At 48.1% G+C, this 15343-nt stretch overlaps 1 protein-coding gene across 3 annotated transcripts in view; it reads left to right on the top strand.

Annotated features, from left to right (window-relative positions):
- LRIG1 (leucine rich repeats and immunoglobulin like domains 1) overlaps nt 1–15343 on the top strand; it is a 116988-nt gene that overhangs the window by 49892 nt on the left and 51753 nt on the right. For all 3 annotated transcript variants that reach the window (XM_047778829.1, XM_047778839.1, XM_047778848.1), the window contains exon 3: nt 426–500. In XM_047778829.1, the coding sequence (XP_047634785.1) occupies nt 426–500 (75 nt within the window). The remainder of the gene's footprint in view (nt 1–425; nt 501–15343) is intronic.

The raw sequence follows: 15343 nt of genomic DNA, 5'->3' as shown, positions 1-15343 counted from the left end.
CTTTCCTGCTCAAATCCTTTACTGACTTGCAGCCCACAGGAGCGCTCTGACTGATGAGTTTGGGCACTGTTTGTCTGTGTCCTGCCTCTTGGCTGGTTTTCACTGCTCCTTGTCTGTGAGTCAATTTTTGAGCTATAGGTTGGAAGCTTCTGGAAGCCAGGAGGCATCCTGGTGTTTATTCCCAAACTCTGGGTGTGGTCAGTAATTAGTTTTTGTGGCCTCCCCGACCTTCTCTGTCATTCAAAACTTGCTTTTAAATGCTTCATCTTGTGTTCAGCACTACAATGTAGTAGTCTTCCCCAGGCCAGCTCAGCACTGTTTTGTTTTTTGTTGTTTTTGTTTGTTTGTTTTTGGTTTACCCCCCATTTCCCTTGTACGCAATGTGAATGACTTAAATGATTCCTGTCTCTTGGTTGTCCTTACAGGTACCTCAGTAACAATGAGTTGGCAGCCATACCGTCGCTGGGCCCTGCCTCCTCTCACATCGTCTCTCTCTTTCTGTAAGTAGTGCCATGTGGGAGACCCTGGGCTGTGTGGTGAGACCGTGGGGTCATCTTGCTGACATTTGGTGGCAGGAAAAGCTGTGTTCCTGGGCTTACTGGTGAAGAATGGCCTTCCTCTATGTAGCTCTAATGATGATGACAATTGCCTGCTGTTATGGGATGTGTAGGATTAAAACCTTCAAGTGTTGCCTCATCTCTAATTTGGGGGTGGGTGGGTAGATTGGTCTTTGTAAGGCCCAGGGGTATGCAGAATTAAATTTCTTGGTTCTAGTGGTTAAAATGCAATCTCAGTGAATAAACTGGACTTAAAGGAAGCTATGTGGAGCTACAGAACTTTGAGGAGGTGAATTTGGATTTGAATGTGAGTCAGCCCACTTGCATGGCTTAAAAAAAAAAAAAGACAAATCATTAGACTTCTGAAATCAACATAAAAGGAAGGAATTGGTTGTCATGGTCAAGTGTTAGCCAACACAGGGACTGTTGATTATTATAGCCAACAGACTGGAAATGAAAAAGAGTATGAAGGGAAAGAAAGTGAGGATGCTGGCAGGGGGTGTGGGGAGAGGGCAATGTCATCATTGAGGCTGTGAAGAGCCTTTGTTGGGCAGGTAAGCTCTGAGTTACTCCACCTGTTCAGCAGTCAGATGGAGGTGCTTGCTTCTTTAAAACTGGCCTGTAGGTTTTTCCAGACCAGCCAGTCATGAGTCCAGCAGTTTTCTAGACCAGATTTTATTGGCAGCTCCCCCAGTATAGCACCTCCCTTTTCACTCTGAATCTCCTGTTTCCCTTCCAGCCCTGCCTGTTTTTACTTGATTTTGAGTTTGCTGGCATTATAACTCATCTGCTCACCTATCTGTATCTTTTCTCAACTCTGAGCTGAACAGAGGGACTGGGCAGGAAGGCATGACCCATCTGATAGCTGGTGCAGCCTTCAGATCTCCAGGTTTTGCTGGCCACGGGCCGAGCATCCAGGAGATGCCCTGTCTTTGTGAAACACAGTGTCAGTCTTAACCCTTTTCCTGGGGAGCTGGGGATTAGAATTGTGGCCCAGCTTCAAGTCCCGGACAGACAGCTTCATGTCTCTGCATTTCATTTTCCTCATCTCCATAATGTGTTCTTGGCCCATTGTCCGCATATGGAAAGTGAGCATGAGACTCTCGGGGAGCGTGATGTATATGAAGCTCCTAGCATCCTGCATGCCCCATAGCAGGTGTGTGACAAATGGTGGCTGCTGCTCCCTGGTGGCTAGTTGTCACCTAGCCCTTTGGCTCTGGGCATGATCACACCTTGAAGGCCACAGGATCTGAGTCAAGTCTTGTACCTGTGAAATGCTAGAATGATGGTTGTAGCTCTTTGTCACAAGGTGCATAGTCAAGGATCTGACTTTCTTTTGTACCCATTTAGCCTGTGTGTCTAGCATCTGGAAGGTGTTTCATCGCTGGTTAAATTCAATGAGTCTCCCTTACCTCAGGCCAGTTAGGGACTTGTCAGTCTCTGGTGTGTTCAGAGAACGATGCACCGGGAGATGCTTTTAATTCCTTACAGCATAAAGGATAGTTCCTGCACCAGCAATGTTATGTCCTTGCTGAGCTTTTTAGAAATGCGGAATCTCAGGCCTTACCCCAGCCCTGCTGGATCAGAAGCTGCCTTAACAGGTCCCTTGGCCAGTTGCCTACTCATTCAAGTTTGAGAAACACTGCTTTCCCTCTCCCTGCTCCTCAGTTGGGAAGCCAGTGCCACAGAGAACATCTTTGTGCTCCAAGTCAGGAAACCAAGGCTGCCTGAGTTCCTGGAAGCTACAGAATTGAGCTGTGGGACTGAGACCGGACCCATGTCCCCATGTACTGCTCCCCCCACCCCACCCCACACTGGGTGTGGGAATATGGCCGGTGACTCTGATCAGCCCTGTGCCAGTGGTGGGCAGGGCCCCCAGCTCACCCTGAGGGCCCGTGGTGCTCTAAGTCACGCCTTACTCTGCAGACTAAAAATACATTTTTGTTCCTTGGCCCAAGTGCCCGGAGCAGTGGGACTGGTTGGCCTTGTTCCTGCTATTCCATTAGACAGCATTAAAATATGTAAAGTAGAAAAGGAAAAAAAGAAAAAAAAGACACTCTCTTGGTTTTAATTTAGTTTGGAAGATGCAGGTTCATGTTGACCGGCCATCACCTTTGGCCTGAAGCTGGTCTCCTTTGGACTTGGGCAGTTATTCCTCTGAATCAGCACACACTGAAAGGTTTCTATCGTCCTTTTCTGTGAGGGGCTGTGATCTTAGGTGCTTGGATTTAGTGCCTGCAAAATTAGGTTTGTAGCATGACTGTGGGGTCGAAGGATCATGCTGTTGGCCTTCATGCCTTCCTGTGTTTGCCACGTGAACCATGCAAAGGACAGGGGAGAAGATAGCAGAGTGGCAGCAGGTGCATGTTGCTTTCTCACCCTGGCTTGTGAAGAAGACACACCCAGGATCTCCATCCATGTGATGATTCCAGCTGTTCAGGCTTTGAAGGGCCTCTTTTGCTCTTGGGTTTGTGGCTTTTCAGAACCATAGTATTAAAAGGTGTCACATGTGCAACAAACCTGTAGTGGGTACCTTCTGTGCTCCTATACTTGGGGCCCCAAGGGTGTCCCAGAGTAACCATGAAAGGATTCAACAGTATCACTATGGGAAGTTCCTGACACTTTGCAAAATGTGTGCAGTCAGTTAGCCTCATCATGTTCACGTTGGTAGCCCTTAGTCTCCAAAGTCTCCCCTTTGTGGGCAGGAGAAGGATGAAAAAATTAATGAGAAAGTGCAAGGGGCCAGATGGCAGAGGCCACCTGAATCAGATGAGCCAGGGCAACTTTTTGGGGCCAAGTTTATAGGACAAGGTTATAGGTAGGAGCGTCAGGGCAAAGGGCATATATCCAGCTCTGTCTCTGATGCTGGTGTGACCTGGGATGAGTTGCTTTTTTCCTCATTTGTTGAATGAAGGAGTTGAAACACGTGGTGAAAGTATCCTCATGGCTTTTTTTTTTTTTTTTTTTTGCTTTTTCAGGGCCCCACCCATGGCATATGGAAGTTCCAGGCTAGGGATTGAATCAGAGCTGCATCCACAGGCCTAAGCCACAGCCGCAGTGATGTGGGATCTGAGCCACGTCTGTAACCTACACCACAGCTCATGGCAATGCCAGATCCATAACCCACTGAGGCCAGGGATCGAACCCGAATCCTCATGGATACTAGTCGGGTTCTTAACCTGCTTAGCCACATTGGGAACTGCTCTCACAGCTTTTATATTCCTTCTGTGACTCGGAAACAAAGTCAGGGTAATAATGTCGCAAAAGAATTACGGACCCCAGTGTCCCATCACCACTGTTGCTGCCTTCTGTCTTTTAGCAGAAGTAGCAGCTTTGTGGCTTTCAGCACAGACATCTGTAATTAGGGACTTTGGCCTCTGGATTTTGTTCTGTAGAATTCAGCTCTTGATCTCTCTTTGGTTTTCTGTCTCTTCATGTCAGTAACGCTGGTTCCTTGCTCTACCGACAGTGCTCTGATTCCCTGGACACCGGCACCCTGTTTTGCTGAGGTCACAGTTGGGAGGGCTGCATGGGAAAAGGCTGAGGCCCGTGTTAACTATCAGAGCATCAAAACCTAGTTTTCTAGAGTTGGGAAATTGGAGTCCTTCAGAAACATTTCATTTGGTTAATACTTTGATTAAAGGAATCCAATTCAATTAAAGTATTTGTCAAAGAGCAGATTTTTATTTGCATCATGTTCTGAGGATAATGCCAAAGCCATTTGTCCTTAGTAACAAGAAAAGCATTAAACTCAAGGAAAGCTTTTAATAGGATTGGGTTGGAGTGAAGGAGCTCAATTTGATAAAATAGTCCTCAGAAAAAGAAACAGACTTTTGTTTACCAGGGGCAGAATCTGCCGGTAGATTTTCACATTGAAGTTTTTTTTTTTTTTTTTCTAATTTGAAGTCCAGGAAACTCAAGTTACAATTCCCACAGCAACAGTAATTTTGTGTGATGCATAATTGACATTTCTGGAGAAGAAAAATTTCTGTCTTCCCTGTAGTTATTGCACTTGTATCATTCAGAAGATTGGTTCCAGTGGAAATGGTTGCCTTTTTTTTTTTTTCCTTTAAGTTTTAGGAGTGAAAAAGCTTGCTGTGAAATCCACTTTAGTTTTAAAACAGGGCAGCTCTTTGTCTCATGCATAGTAGCTGTAGCGTGTTTCCCAGATAACTTCTTCTCCTGTTGTGTTGGTGTATATTTTAGACCATGTCCCTTATCTGTCTTGTCACCCCCTCCCCCACCCCCTGTTGACCTCCATCAGGTAGGCGATCAAGGCTAAAAATCTTTGCACACAATTACCCATGACTTTGTAATTGTGCTGTTAAAATTCTTAGGTCTATGGTGCATTTGAAAACAGTGAAATACCTGTCACCTCAGATCTTGGGAAAAAAAACTTTACTGAAAACTAATTTTTTTTAAACTGAGAGAAAATTAACATAAAAAACCCTTTTAATCATTTCAAAGGATACAGTTCAGCAGGCTTTTAGTGCATTCTCAGTGCTTTCCCCTCACAACCCTAACTTCAGAACATTGTAATTACACCCAAAACAAGTGCCCTACCCTTAAACAGTCACTGCCCCTGCTTCCTCCCAGCTCCGTGGCAACCAGTCATCTGAAAACTCATCTTTTTTTTTTTTTCCTAAACTTTTGAGGAAAGTACTTTTCTCTCATGTTAGCAAACATACCTGAAAGACTTAAAATATGAAAAATTTAAATAAAAAGATCGGAGGCAGATTTAGCTACAGGATTCTTTATTTTGCTGTGACATCTTCACTGAAGAAATGATGATTAAATAAAAGGGGTGGGGAGTTTCACATCTCTTTATTTTAACTTCCGGTGAATAAAACCTGGAAGGAAGGAACCTTGGTGTCCTGGCTGTGACCCTACTCGAGGCCAGTTAAGTGGAAGGAGCTCTGGAGTTGGGGTGTGGGTGCGTTGAGGGGGCCTGAGGCCAGGAAGGATGGAGGGGGCTCTTCTTGGCTGGATCTGCTGGAGAAGCAAAACCAATAGCAATACTTAACTCTCCATGTGCCTCGCAAACCCCCTAGAAGAAAAGGGGCCAAATCAATCTTCTTTACAGGCTCATTAATGGGAAGATCAATTCACATTAAAGCGTAATTAAAGAGCAAGCCTGAGCGAGGAGGCAGAGAGGTCTGGGCTGCTGCTTGGGGCTGCGGAGAGGAATGTCTTTCTTGGGGAGGCGGGGCCGGGGGGGGCAGCCTGGAAGCCAGGGACAAAGGGCCCCTCAATTCAACTTTAGAAGATTAGACTCGGCTCCAGGACCTGAGCTGAGATTGCTAATAATCAGGTGAAATTACACTGACTGGCATTGCTAAAACTGTGTGTATGTGAGAGAGATTGTAGCTTTATTCTACCCTAAGGAGTTGCTTTCAGGCCTCTCGCCTTTCTCTTCACTCAGCTGCCCTTAACACTTTCTCTGCTGCCTTAGCACCTGGAAGAAGGTCATCATTTGCAAACATAACCAATTGATGTTAAATCTTTTCTTGCACACCCTGCTTCTCTCCTTAAGTGTGAAATCATAGTTTGTCTTAAAAAGTTGTGTGGTAACTTTGGGCAGTGGAGCTCTTTACATATGGATGTGTAGCTAGACCTGTGGAGATGCTATGTATGTGCACAAGGTGAAGTGGGTGTCACAGTTCCCTCCAAGGTCAGGGATCATCTGTCCTTCCCGTGGAGCAGTTTGCTGGGCCATCCAAAGATCATCAGGTTAAGACTGGACTTAGTCAAGTTGGATAGCAAATGTGGAAATGGGCAGTTCTTTGTCCTTCTGCCTCTGAGCGTCATCCTCCACTGAGAGCCCAGTTTAGCTTTGCTGGTGAAGGAAGGCCGGTCAGGTTGGGCCTTGGTGTAAAAGTCAACCCACCTGGGCCTTTGGTGTTTTATTTGCTGTGAGCCTTTGGGCGCGTCCTCTGAAGGATCGTGGAGTTAGTAGTGACTGAAACACCTTAGGGAGAATCGGTGAACAAAGTTATGGTTTAAAAGTTATGGTTTAAAACAAAGTCCTGCTGTGGCCCTACGGGATCGGCAGTGTCTCTGGAGCACAAGGATGCAGGTTCGATCCCCACCCCAGCACAATGGGTTAAGGATCCAGCATTGTACAGCTGTGGCATAGCTCGCAACTGCAGCTCAGATCTGATCTCTGGCCTGGGAACGCCATACGCCATGGGGTGGCCAAAAAAAGCAAAGAAAACTTTAAATAAATAAATAAATAAATAAGCCCTCAGTCAACTGTGAATGTCCTCGTTCCCTGAGCAGCCTGTGGTGGGTGCAGTTCCCAGATGCTAAAGGAAAGCTGTGGACCTGGTCAGAAAATAGCACAACAGGAAAACAGATGTAGAATGGGGGCTGCAATTCTTCCTCTGTATCTTTAGAGACATGCTCACCTTCTGCCTTGTTTGCCCAGATTTCTTTTGGTGTGAACACTCTTTCCTCTGGATAAAGGGCCATGCCCCTTACCTTGGGAGATCATGGCTTCTCCATCAACTGTTTGGGTCTGATACTAGACCATTTACTTGAATCACCTGAAAGACTCGCTGGGACACAGGGTGGCTGGGACCCAGCCCCAGTTCCCAGATGATGCTGATACCGCTGATGTGGGAACCCCCCCCTTTGAGAACCATTGCCTGGGCTTATATAGTGATGTGGTGGGCAGGGTGACATGAGCTGTGTGTGGAGTCTTTACTGACCAAGCTGCTGAGCTTTTGGAAGGCATTAGATTATTTAGACAAATCCCCCATGTCACTGGTGTGGAAAGAGGCACATATTTGGAATGGTGGTATTCCAAGCCCTGGTTCTGACTTCTGAGGAAAGTGCTGGGGGCAGTGGACACTGAGTGAACACAGGCAGCACAGATTTGCATGTGGCTGTGGGTTTGAGGCCCATGGCTGTTAGGAATTTGTCTCTGCTTAATCTGCTGTTTAGTGGTGGTCCCCCAGGTCTCCCCATCGGACCTTCACCAGTTCCAGTGAACAGCCCCTCCTGGTGGGACACCTGTTCAGCCTCCATGAGTGGGTATCAGCAGCTCACCTTGAAGCCCTGTCTGCCTTGGCAGGAGGAGGTGCAGGGAGCTGCTTTTAGCACCACTTACCTTTTTGCTGATCATTAGTCCTTGTTATCAGATAAAACTTTGCCCTGCACTAAGATTGAATGGTGGGGCTTTGTTCCAGGTGGAAGTTAAAAGGGGCGTCTCACAGGTGAGCAAAGCAATGCTTTTCTGCCCTGATGGAGAAATCAGAACTGAGGGCCCACACTGACCCCCCACCCTGAGTTGTATGTAATCCAGTTACTCACCTCCTGTTCTCCCCACCTTGTGCCACTTGGTTGTTAGTGGGCACAAGAAATGAGAGGAGAGGGGAGGAAGCTGTACTGGGGCCTAGGGGCTCATGCTCACAGCCACTGCGAGGTGTGCGGGTGTGTGCCCCATGAGAAGCCCAGGTCCAACAAATGTTGGACCCTGCCTTCAAGGGACTCACAGTCTAGCTGCAGAGAAAGATGGGTCAACAGACAGATGTGATGCAGGCAGGGGCTGGTGAATGCCTCAGGGGCTCCTCACTGCTGTCACTGATGGGGCACAAGGTGGGGAAGGTTCCCAGATGAAGCGACATTGCATGGACCTCCTCTCTCTCCAACCCCCTCACCTTCCATTGAGCATCAGTTACAGGCCTCTGATGGGCGCCACCGTGCTCAGCCAACACGCTGGGCTCTTGGAACTGCACGGAGAAGAAGTGTTCAGAGGACCCAGCTGCCTCCATTTCAAGGCCAGTTAGCTCCCCTCTCCTTTTTCCCTTTGTCGACAGGCAGGCTGCCATGAAGGGCCAGCAACCTTCTGCCGGAAGGCAGAGCAGGACCCCTGGTTCTCAGACCTGCAGCCTCATCCGAAGCTGGACACCACCAGTGAGCCTGAAAATAGAAAGTTAAACACCCAATTTACAAAGAAAGCAGCTCTCTGTCCCGGAAGCTTCCCAGGGGTTCTGCAGTGCACACTGCCTCTTGTCCCGAGTCTCAGGGAGCCTTGCGCTGGGAAAGGAGCTGCCGAGGCCTTTGCCGCGAGCCTGCCAAATCACACACAGTCCTGACTTGTCATTTTCCTTCTCTCTTTTCTTTCCTTTTTGTCCCCTCTCTTAGAGAGTGGGGGTGGTGAAGCAGCCAGATGAGCGGTCCATCTGCAAATCATTTGCTAGGAAAGTAAAGTGAACAGCAGCTGTGGGGTCTGGGGAGCCGAGGAAGGGGTGAGCCCGTGGAATAAGAACTTGGTCACAGAGGTCACTGCCTTTTTGTGGGGAACTTGGTAGCTTAGGGTCTGCAGTTGAGAGTTGGGCTTTGTTGTGTGTTTGGTTTCTTCCCCGTCTCATTTTTTCTGATGACCATATAAGCTTTAAATAGAGTTCAAGTTCCAGTGGGAAGGGGGTGGCTTGTACAGCCCATGGATGGTCTTGGAGGGGAGTGCCTCCTTTTAGCAGTGGGTGCTGGAAGCCCTGCAGGGCCCTGTGACCTGGAGTGCTGGAGCCAGGAAGGGTGGCAGGCCACTTCATCAGTTGCACAATCTCCCGCGTGAAAGGAGCTGGCCCCTGCCCATATCCACCGCCCCCTTCCAGCCAGCCGTTTCCTCCCCCTTCTCCCGAACGCCCACTTCCTGCAGGTGGCTTCTGTAATCCACTTACCCCGGGGGAAGCCTCACCAGCGTGTGCACCTAATCCGAAAATGGCCTGCTCGACTTTGACCCCTGCAGTGACCTTGCAGAGGAGGCTGGGCCTATTGTGTCTGCTCACACCTGGGAGCCATTTTCAGCTTTTACAGCCCAAGTGGAAGAAATGTGTTTGCATTTATACCGGGCCTTCCTTTCATAAGGCCTGTCATTGTTGGGCGATAGGGAGGGAATATTCTATTCACCCTGCCTGTTCAAAGGCGGGTTTTTTGTTTTTTTGTTTGTTTGTTTGTTTTAAGCTCGGTTAGTTTACCCAGTGTATTAAGTCGAGTTGTATAAAATTGTTGGGTTTCATAGTTCAGAAATGGTCAAAACGTTGCAGTGTCATCATGGTTCAACCTCTCCACATGGGAAATTGTGACGGCCCGTGTGTGTGTTACCCTGATGTTGGCAGGCATTGCTCTGCTTGCCTCCCTGGGCCTCATCTCATTGTGTCGCCTCTGCTGTCCTAGGAGGCACGGCATCTGTTGTCAAGCACTTTTTACAGATGATGCTCCTGAGGCACACAGAGAGCAAGGCACTTGCCTCAGGTCACACAGAAGGTGATAGAGGTGAGTCTTGATCTCATTTCTCTGTACCTCTGGAGTTTGTGCTCATTGTATATGGATAAATGTGTGGTCTGGGAACCTAGGTGAGGGTCTTGTCACTTCACATGCTGATGATAACAAATCATGTTAAGAGGGGGTGCCTCAGGACTGTGGCCAGAAGGTTCTGATGTTGCTCTGGGGTGTGGCTGAGAGGCTCCGCCCCAGGCAGGGGCGTCTCTTCACATCGGGTGCCTGCCTCCCTTGGAAGGCCGCTCAGCCTTCAGTATGGTTTTCGTTAACTGATGCAGTTACTGGAAGTCCTCTTGCCCTGAGGATTAGCTTCACTTGCCCTCACGTCCTAATCATACTCACAGGTTGGTTATTCTGAGCAGGACTGGTCGTCAGTCTTGTGAGAGCACAGTGAGGAAGACTGGCCCGGTGGTCTGGTCACCGCAGAGCCCAGGCGTGTTCACTTGTGCCAGCAGCTTCTCCAATAGTGGCCATCTGCCCTTCAACATATCACATCAAGGCAAATTCTTTCGCAGTTTCCTCACTTCCTGGATGCCTTTCAAACCCAAACAGCTGAGATAAAGGTGCCAACTTGTGGTTTTTGCTTCCCAGGTCCTTCAACCAGGAGATGCAAATGTGTGGGATGCAGCCAGATGGCACTCTGGGACGGGGGTGGTGGTGTCCTCCATGGGGGTTCCAGGTCTCTGCTCAGCTATATGGTTGTAGAGTCTTGGAGGGCAAAGAAACGCTATATGCATGGGGAGGAGTATGTCAGGTGGGCTGTTGTGAATCAGTTTGGAAAGACTAGGGTGCCTTCCCCAAGTAATATAGGAAGAAGGGAGATGCCAGTGAATGTCCCACTGTACAGAGAGGGGGTGATTCTGCATAGGGGTTAAGAGAAGGCTTGGGACCTGTTGGATCTGGGTACAAGTCCTCTCCCATCGCCCTTGCTGTGTGCTCTCGGCCCTCAATTTGCTCGCTCATGCTCTTTGATACACTCGGCTGTGAAGGTTCACTGAATACTGTGCATCTCAGTACAGTGTCTGAGGTTTAGTGAAGGTGCACCAGGTTGGAGACACTACTTTATTTCTGACCATCCAGGGCCCCGTCCCCTCTGTGTGGGCAGAGCTGGCTCTGCATTGCCTGCTGTGATGGTGTGATGGTTATTCTCCATGTAACCTGGAGGCAGAGGGTCATCCCCTGGAAACAGACTCTACTTGCGCACACACCTTGTGGCTAGCTCTCTTGTGATAGATAGACTCCAGCCTTGTGTGTGTGTGTGAGTGTGTGGTCCTTAGCTTTCTGGAGTATTTATTCCTGCCGTGGGAACTGTTGTGTGCACCTGGAAGAGAGTTGATTTCCCTCCTCTTTCTCATGTAGTTTCTCTCCCTGGGGTAGGTACAGCAGGCAGCAAACCTCACTCAGCAGAGGCTCAAGTCCCAGGCTACACAGCAGAATGACCTGAGGAGCTTGAATAAAATAAGCCTAGGTGCCCAGGCCACATCCCAGCCAGGTTAAGGGAAAACGAGGGGGCTGGGGTACTCTTGGGGGAGGGGCGTTGGGTGCAGCATTGGTATCTTTTTCTTAAAGTTTGCCAGGTCCTTTTGATGTGCAGGCAAAAGTTTTAATGAGTCACAGCTGGGCAGTTGCAGTTGGCAGGTTCTGTCACCTTCTCTCCTGCCTGCCCTCGGATACCTGTTACTTAATATACCCTGGCTCCCCTACCTTTCTGCCCTTAACACCTTCTTTTTCACTTTCTTTCTTTTTCCCTCCCAGGGGAGGAAAAATAAATATGAAGACTACTGACCTTTAGTTTAGCCCTTAGGATTTTGGGGTCTCTACTGGAGATTTTACTTGGTTCTTTTACCACTGATGTGGGAAGGTCCCTCAAAGTTAGCCATGTAAAATGACCAGGCCGTGCTTTGCCTTTGTGGTGTGTGGGCAGCGTGTTAGTTCTGGCGAGGCATGACCACCTCATTTGGTGATCACAAAACTTGACTCTGAATTTGCTGCCTAATCTGGGTCATTTTTTTTTTTACCCCTGAAAGCCAGACCACCCATCTTTCTCTTGCATTCTGCCTGTAAATCAGACATGTCTCATGATGGTAAAACAAAAACAAAAAAACCTTACAGTAAAACAATAGGCAAAACTTATTTCAGTGTCTTTAAAAACTTTTTTCTTGGTAATTCCAAAAGTAAGACTTTGCTCTTCTTTAAAAAAAAAAAAAAGATGTAAATATATGCCATAGAAGGTAAAGATTCCCTGTAATCCCACCCAAAAGCTGTGTTGTAATATAGCAAAATTCTAGTGCTGACATTGAGTTTGGATAACTATCTGATGGAAATTGGACCCTTCGGCAAGTCACAAAATTTGGAAATGAGTGGGAAGAAGTTCCCTTGGCCCTTTTTGGGATGGGACTTTTCCTCCAAATCAAGAGTAATTTTTTTTATAAGTAGACAAACAGTGGTTATCAGCACAGTGAAGTTTTTCTGCCTCGTAATTGTTCGGTTCTGGGAGTTGGCATGAGGACTGGCCATTCCAGGGGCTCCCCTGTCTCCTGGCCTCACTGACCTCGCTGATAAACCCTTTCACCACCCGAGGCTCCTTACAGGCCCAGCTGGCCCCTGCCCCACTCCCTCATTCTCTCATGTGTTTAACAAGAGCCCCAATTTGGGGGTCCTCCAGCAATGGTGTGATTCCAAGTAAGAGTCTCTCATCTGTCTTCACTTTCCCTCGTTCCCTGAAAGAGAGTTCGCTCCAGCTCCCGAGGAGCCCAGTAAGGAAATGGATTGAGAAGGCAAAGTGGGAGTTCCCACTGTAGCTCAGCAGGTCAGGAACCGATTACAGTGTCCATGAAGATGTGGGTTTGATTCCTGGCCTCGCTTAGTGGGTTAAGGATCCAGCTTGGCTGTGGCTGTGGTGTGGGTCTGCCGCTGCAGCTTTGATTTGGCCCCTGGCATGGAAAACTGCCCTATGCCACAGGTGCGGCTGTAAAAGAAAACACAGAGAAAAAAGGAAAGAAAGCAAAGTGCTGCTCTGCATTGGGAGAATAGTCAGCACCATTTCCTGATAGAGCCAGGGTACATCCTGTCCCTGCTTCGGTGGCCCTGTGGGTCACTTTGAGGAAGAGAGAACACATTGGTGAAGCCCCCTCCTGCCTCTTGAATGGCTGCTCCTTTATGGATGTTTGAGCAGAAAATCTTGGTCCTTTCTCTGTCCACCTCCAGCTGGACATTGGGGTGTTAGGGTGACTTCTCTGCTGGCAGGAAAAACCCCCTCACTGTCCTCTTGTCAGGACATCACCTGTTAAGGCGCTTTCTACCTCTTGAATTCCAAGTGCAAGCCGTTCTCTGCTAGGTGGGCGCTGGTCCCTGGGGCTGGGGAGGAAGCATCCTTTCCTCCAATGCCTGTGGCCTATCCCTTGGCTGCTAGCCCTACCTCTGCCAGAGAAGCCCTCCAGGCTCTGTCACCAGTCACCTCTCCACTTTGGGCTTTTGTTGCCTCAGCTGTTAGGAAGGGGCTCATTCTATATCAGCCATGCTTAACTGGGGAATTGGGGGATCAACCATACTGCAGTCCACTTTACCTTTTTATTACAGCAGCTGCGCCTAACAGGCACCCCACACATGTTTGAATGAATAAAGGACTAGAAGTTCCCTCTGTGGGGCAGCAGGATCGGTGGTGTCTTTGGAGCACTGGGAAAAGCAGGTTTGATTCCCAGCCCAGTGCAATGGGTTTAAGGATCCAGCGTTGCTGCAGTCTTGGCATAAGTCATAACTGTAGCTTGGATCTGATCCCTGGCCCGGAAACTCCATATGTCACAGGGCAGCCAAAAAAGAAAAAGTAAAGGACTAAATAAATGAGTCTGTCCAAGAATGAGTGATTTGGATGTATAGGGCAGATATTGGGATAGATGTTGTTGGCAAGGTGAAGGCACACATTTGGGACAAGTAGTAACAAAAATGGTCTGTTGGGAGTTACCTGAGGGCATGGCTCTTTTCATCTGAGAGAGAGAACTTGCTTTCCTTGATGTATTGATAAGCCAAGCAGATGTTATAGGAGGGCAGGTAATCATAGAAACTACCCCAAGGAAGGCAGTGTAGTTTAAGGGGAGGTATGCGGGCCCTTGGGTCCATTGTCTTGGTTTGAGTCCTCACCCTGTTGCTGTCCAGCAGCAGCTTTCCAAGCCTCGGTTTGCACAGAGGTGAAATCACCTTTTCCCTGGGTGTGCTAGAATGGCTTTCCTGATCCTTGCTCACCTGGGAGGGGCTTGCAGGTGGACTGGGCAAAGGCTTTTTCCAGAGTGGAGGTTGAGAATCAGTGCACATGCCCGCAATCAGCCCCTTCTGACCACTTCTCTGTAGTCAGAAAGTTCAGAAAACCCAAAGCTAAAGTTAAACAGCCTTCTTTGCCATGGGATATGTAGAGCCAGGGGCGTAGGTGGGAAGCGTGGTGTTTCCCACGTAAAATGAGCCACCCTGACCTTTGTTCTATGAGATACTAACAATTGCTTCATGAAGAAGGAGGTCTTGCAGTCATGTGAGTTTAGCATATGCCGAATGAAAAAGTATCTTTTTCTGGATCTGCTTTGAGAGTTTTCCAGGAATGACAAGGGAGAAATAGATGCAGCCATTCCAGAACGTTTTCCTAGAGCTCCTCCCAAGGCTGGTGTTCCAGGGATGGTGTTTGGAGAACCTCAGGTCTGGCCGTACAAGCCTGACCTGTGTCCCCTGCTGTCAGAGTCTGGACACCCAGCAGGCCCTCCTGCTTGGCCACATAGTGTTAGGGCTCAGCCAAATTACAGGATACAGAACTGAGCAGGAGTTCCTGATATGCCAGGCAGGGGCCACTGGTCTTCCAGTAAGCATTATCAGTGACATCTTTCTCTGAGTCCTGGCTCCCAATTCCTTCCTAATCAGTGGAAAGTAATTAAAGAGTTTGTGTCTGTCCCTGGGTTGCAGAAATTTTGCAAAGCGCAGCAGTTTCTGGTCCTTGGCTCTTGGAGATGGTTACACATTTCTGCTGGAGCCCATGTGAGGTAGCGAGTAGGCTGTCTGATTCCACCAGGGTTTCTCTGATTCCGTTGTGAATGTCTTGCCATGTCTTCCTGTTGTTTTAATGAACTTTTTACTTTGAGATCATTATAGAGCCTCATGCTGTTGTAAAAAATAATGTAGAAAGATGCTCTTGTACCCTTAACCCAGTTTCCCCCAGTGACAGCCTCTGGCAAAACTTCACACAACCAGGATATTGACTTTGATACAATCAAGACACACAATGTTTCCATCTCCACAAGGATCCCTTGTGTTATCTTTTCATACCCACACCCTTGGTAGTCTCTAGTATGTCCTTCCTATGTATATAATTTGTTGTTTAAGGAATGTTATATAAGTGGAGTCATAGCATCTAACCCTTTGGGATTGGCTTGTTTTCATTCGGCATCGTTCTCTGGAGATGCTTCTAGATGGTTGTGTGTATCAGTAGTTCACTTTTTTTTTTTCTGCTGAGTAGTATGCATCAT

Source organism: Phacochoerus africanus, chromosome 1, assembly GCF_016906955.1.
Source record: "Phacochoerus africanus isolate WHEZ1 chromosome 1, ROS_Pafr_v1, whole genome shotgun sequence".
Taxonomy (NCBI): Eukaryota; Metazoa; Chordata; class Mammalia; order Artiodactyla; family Suidae; genus Phacochoerus; species Phacochoerus africanus.
The sequence above is the reverse complement of the archived record's forward strand: the minus strand, read 5'-3'. Positions and strand labels throughout refer to the sequence as shown.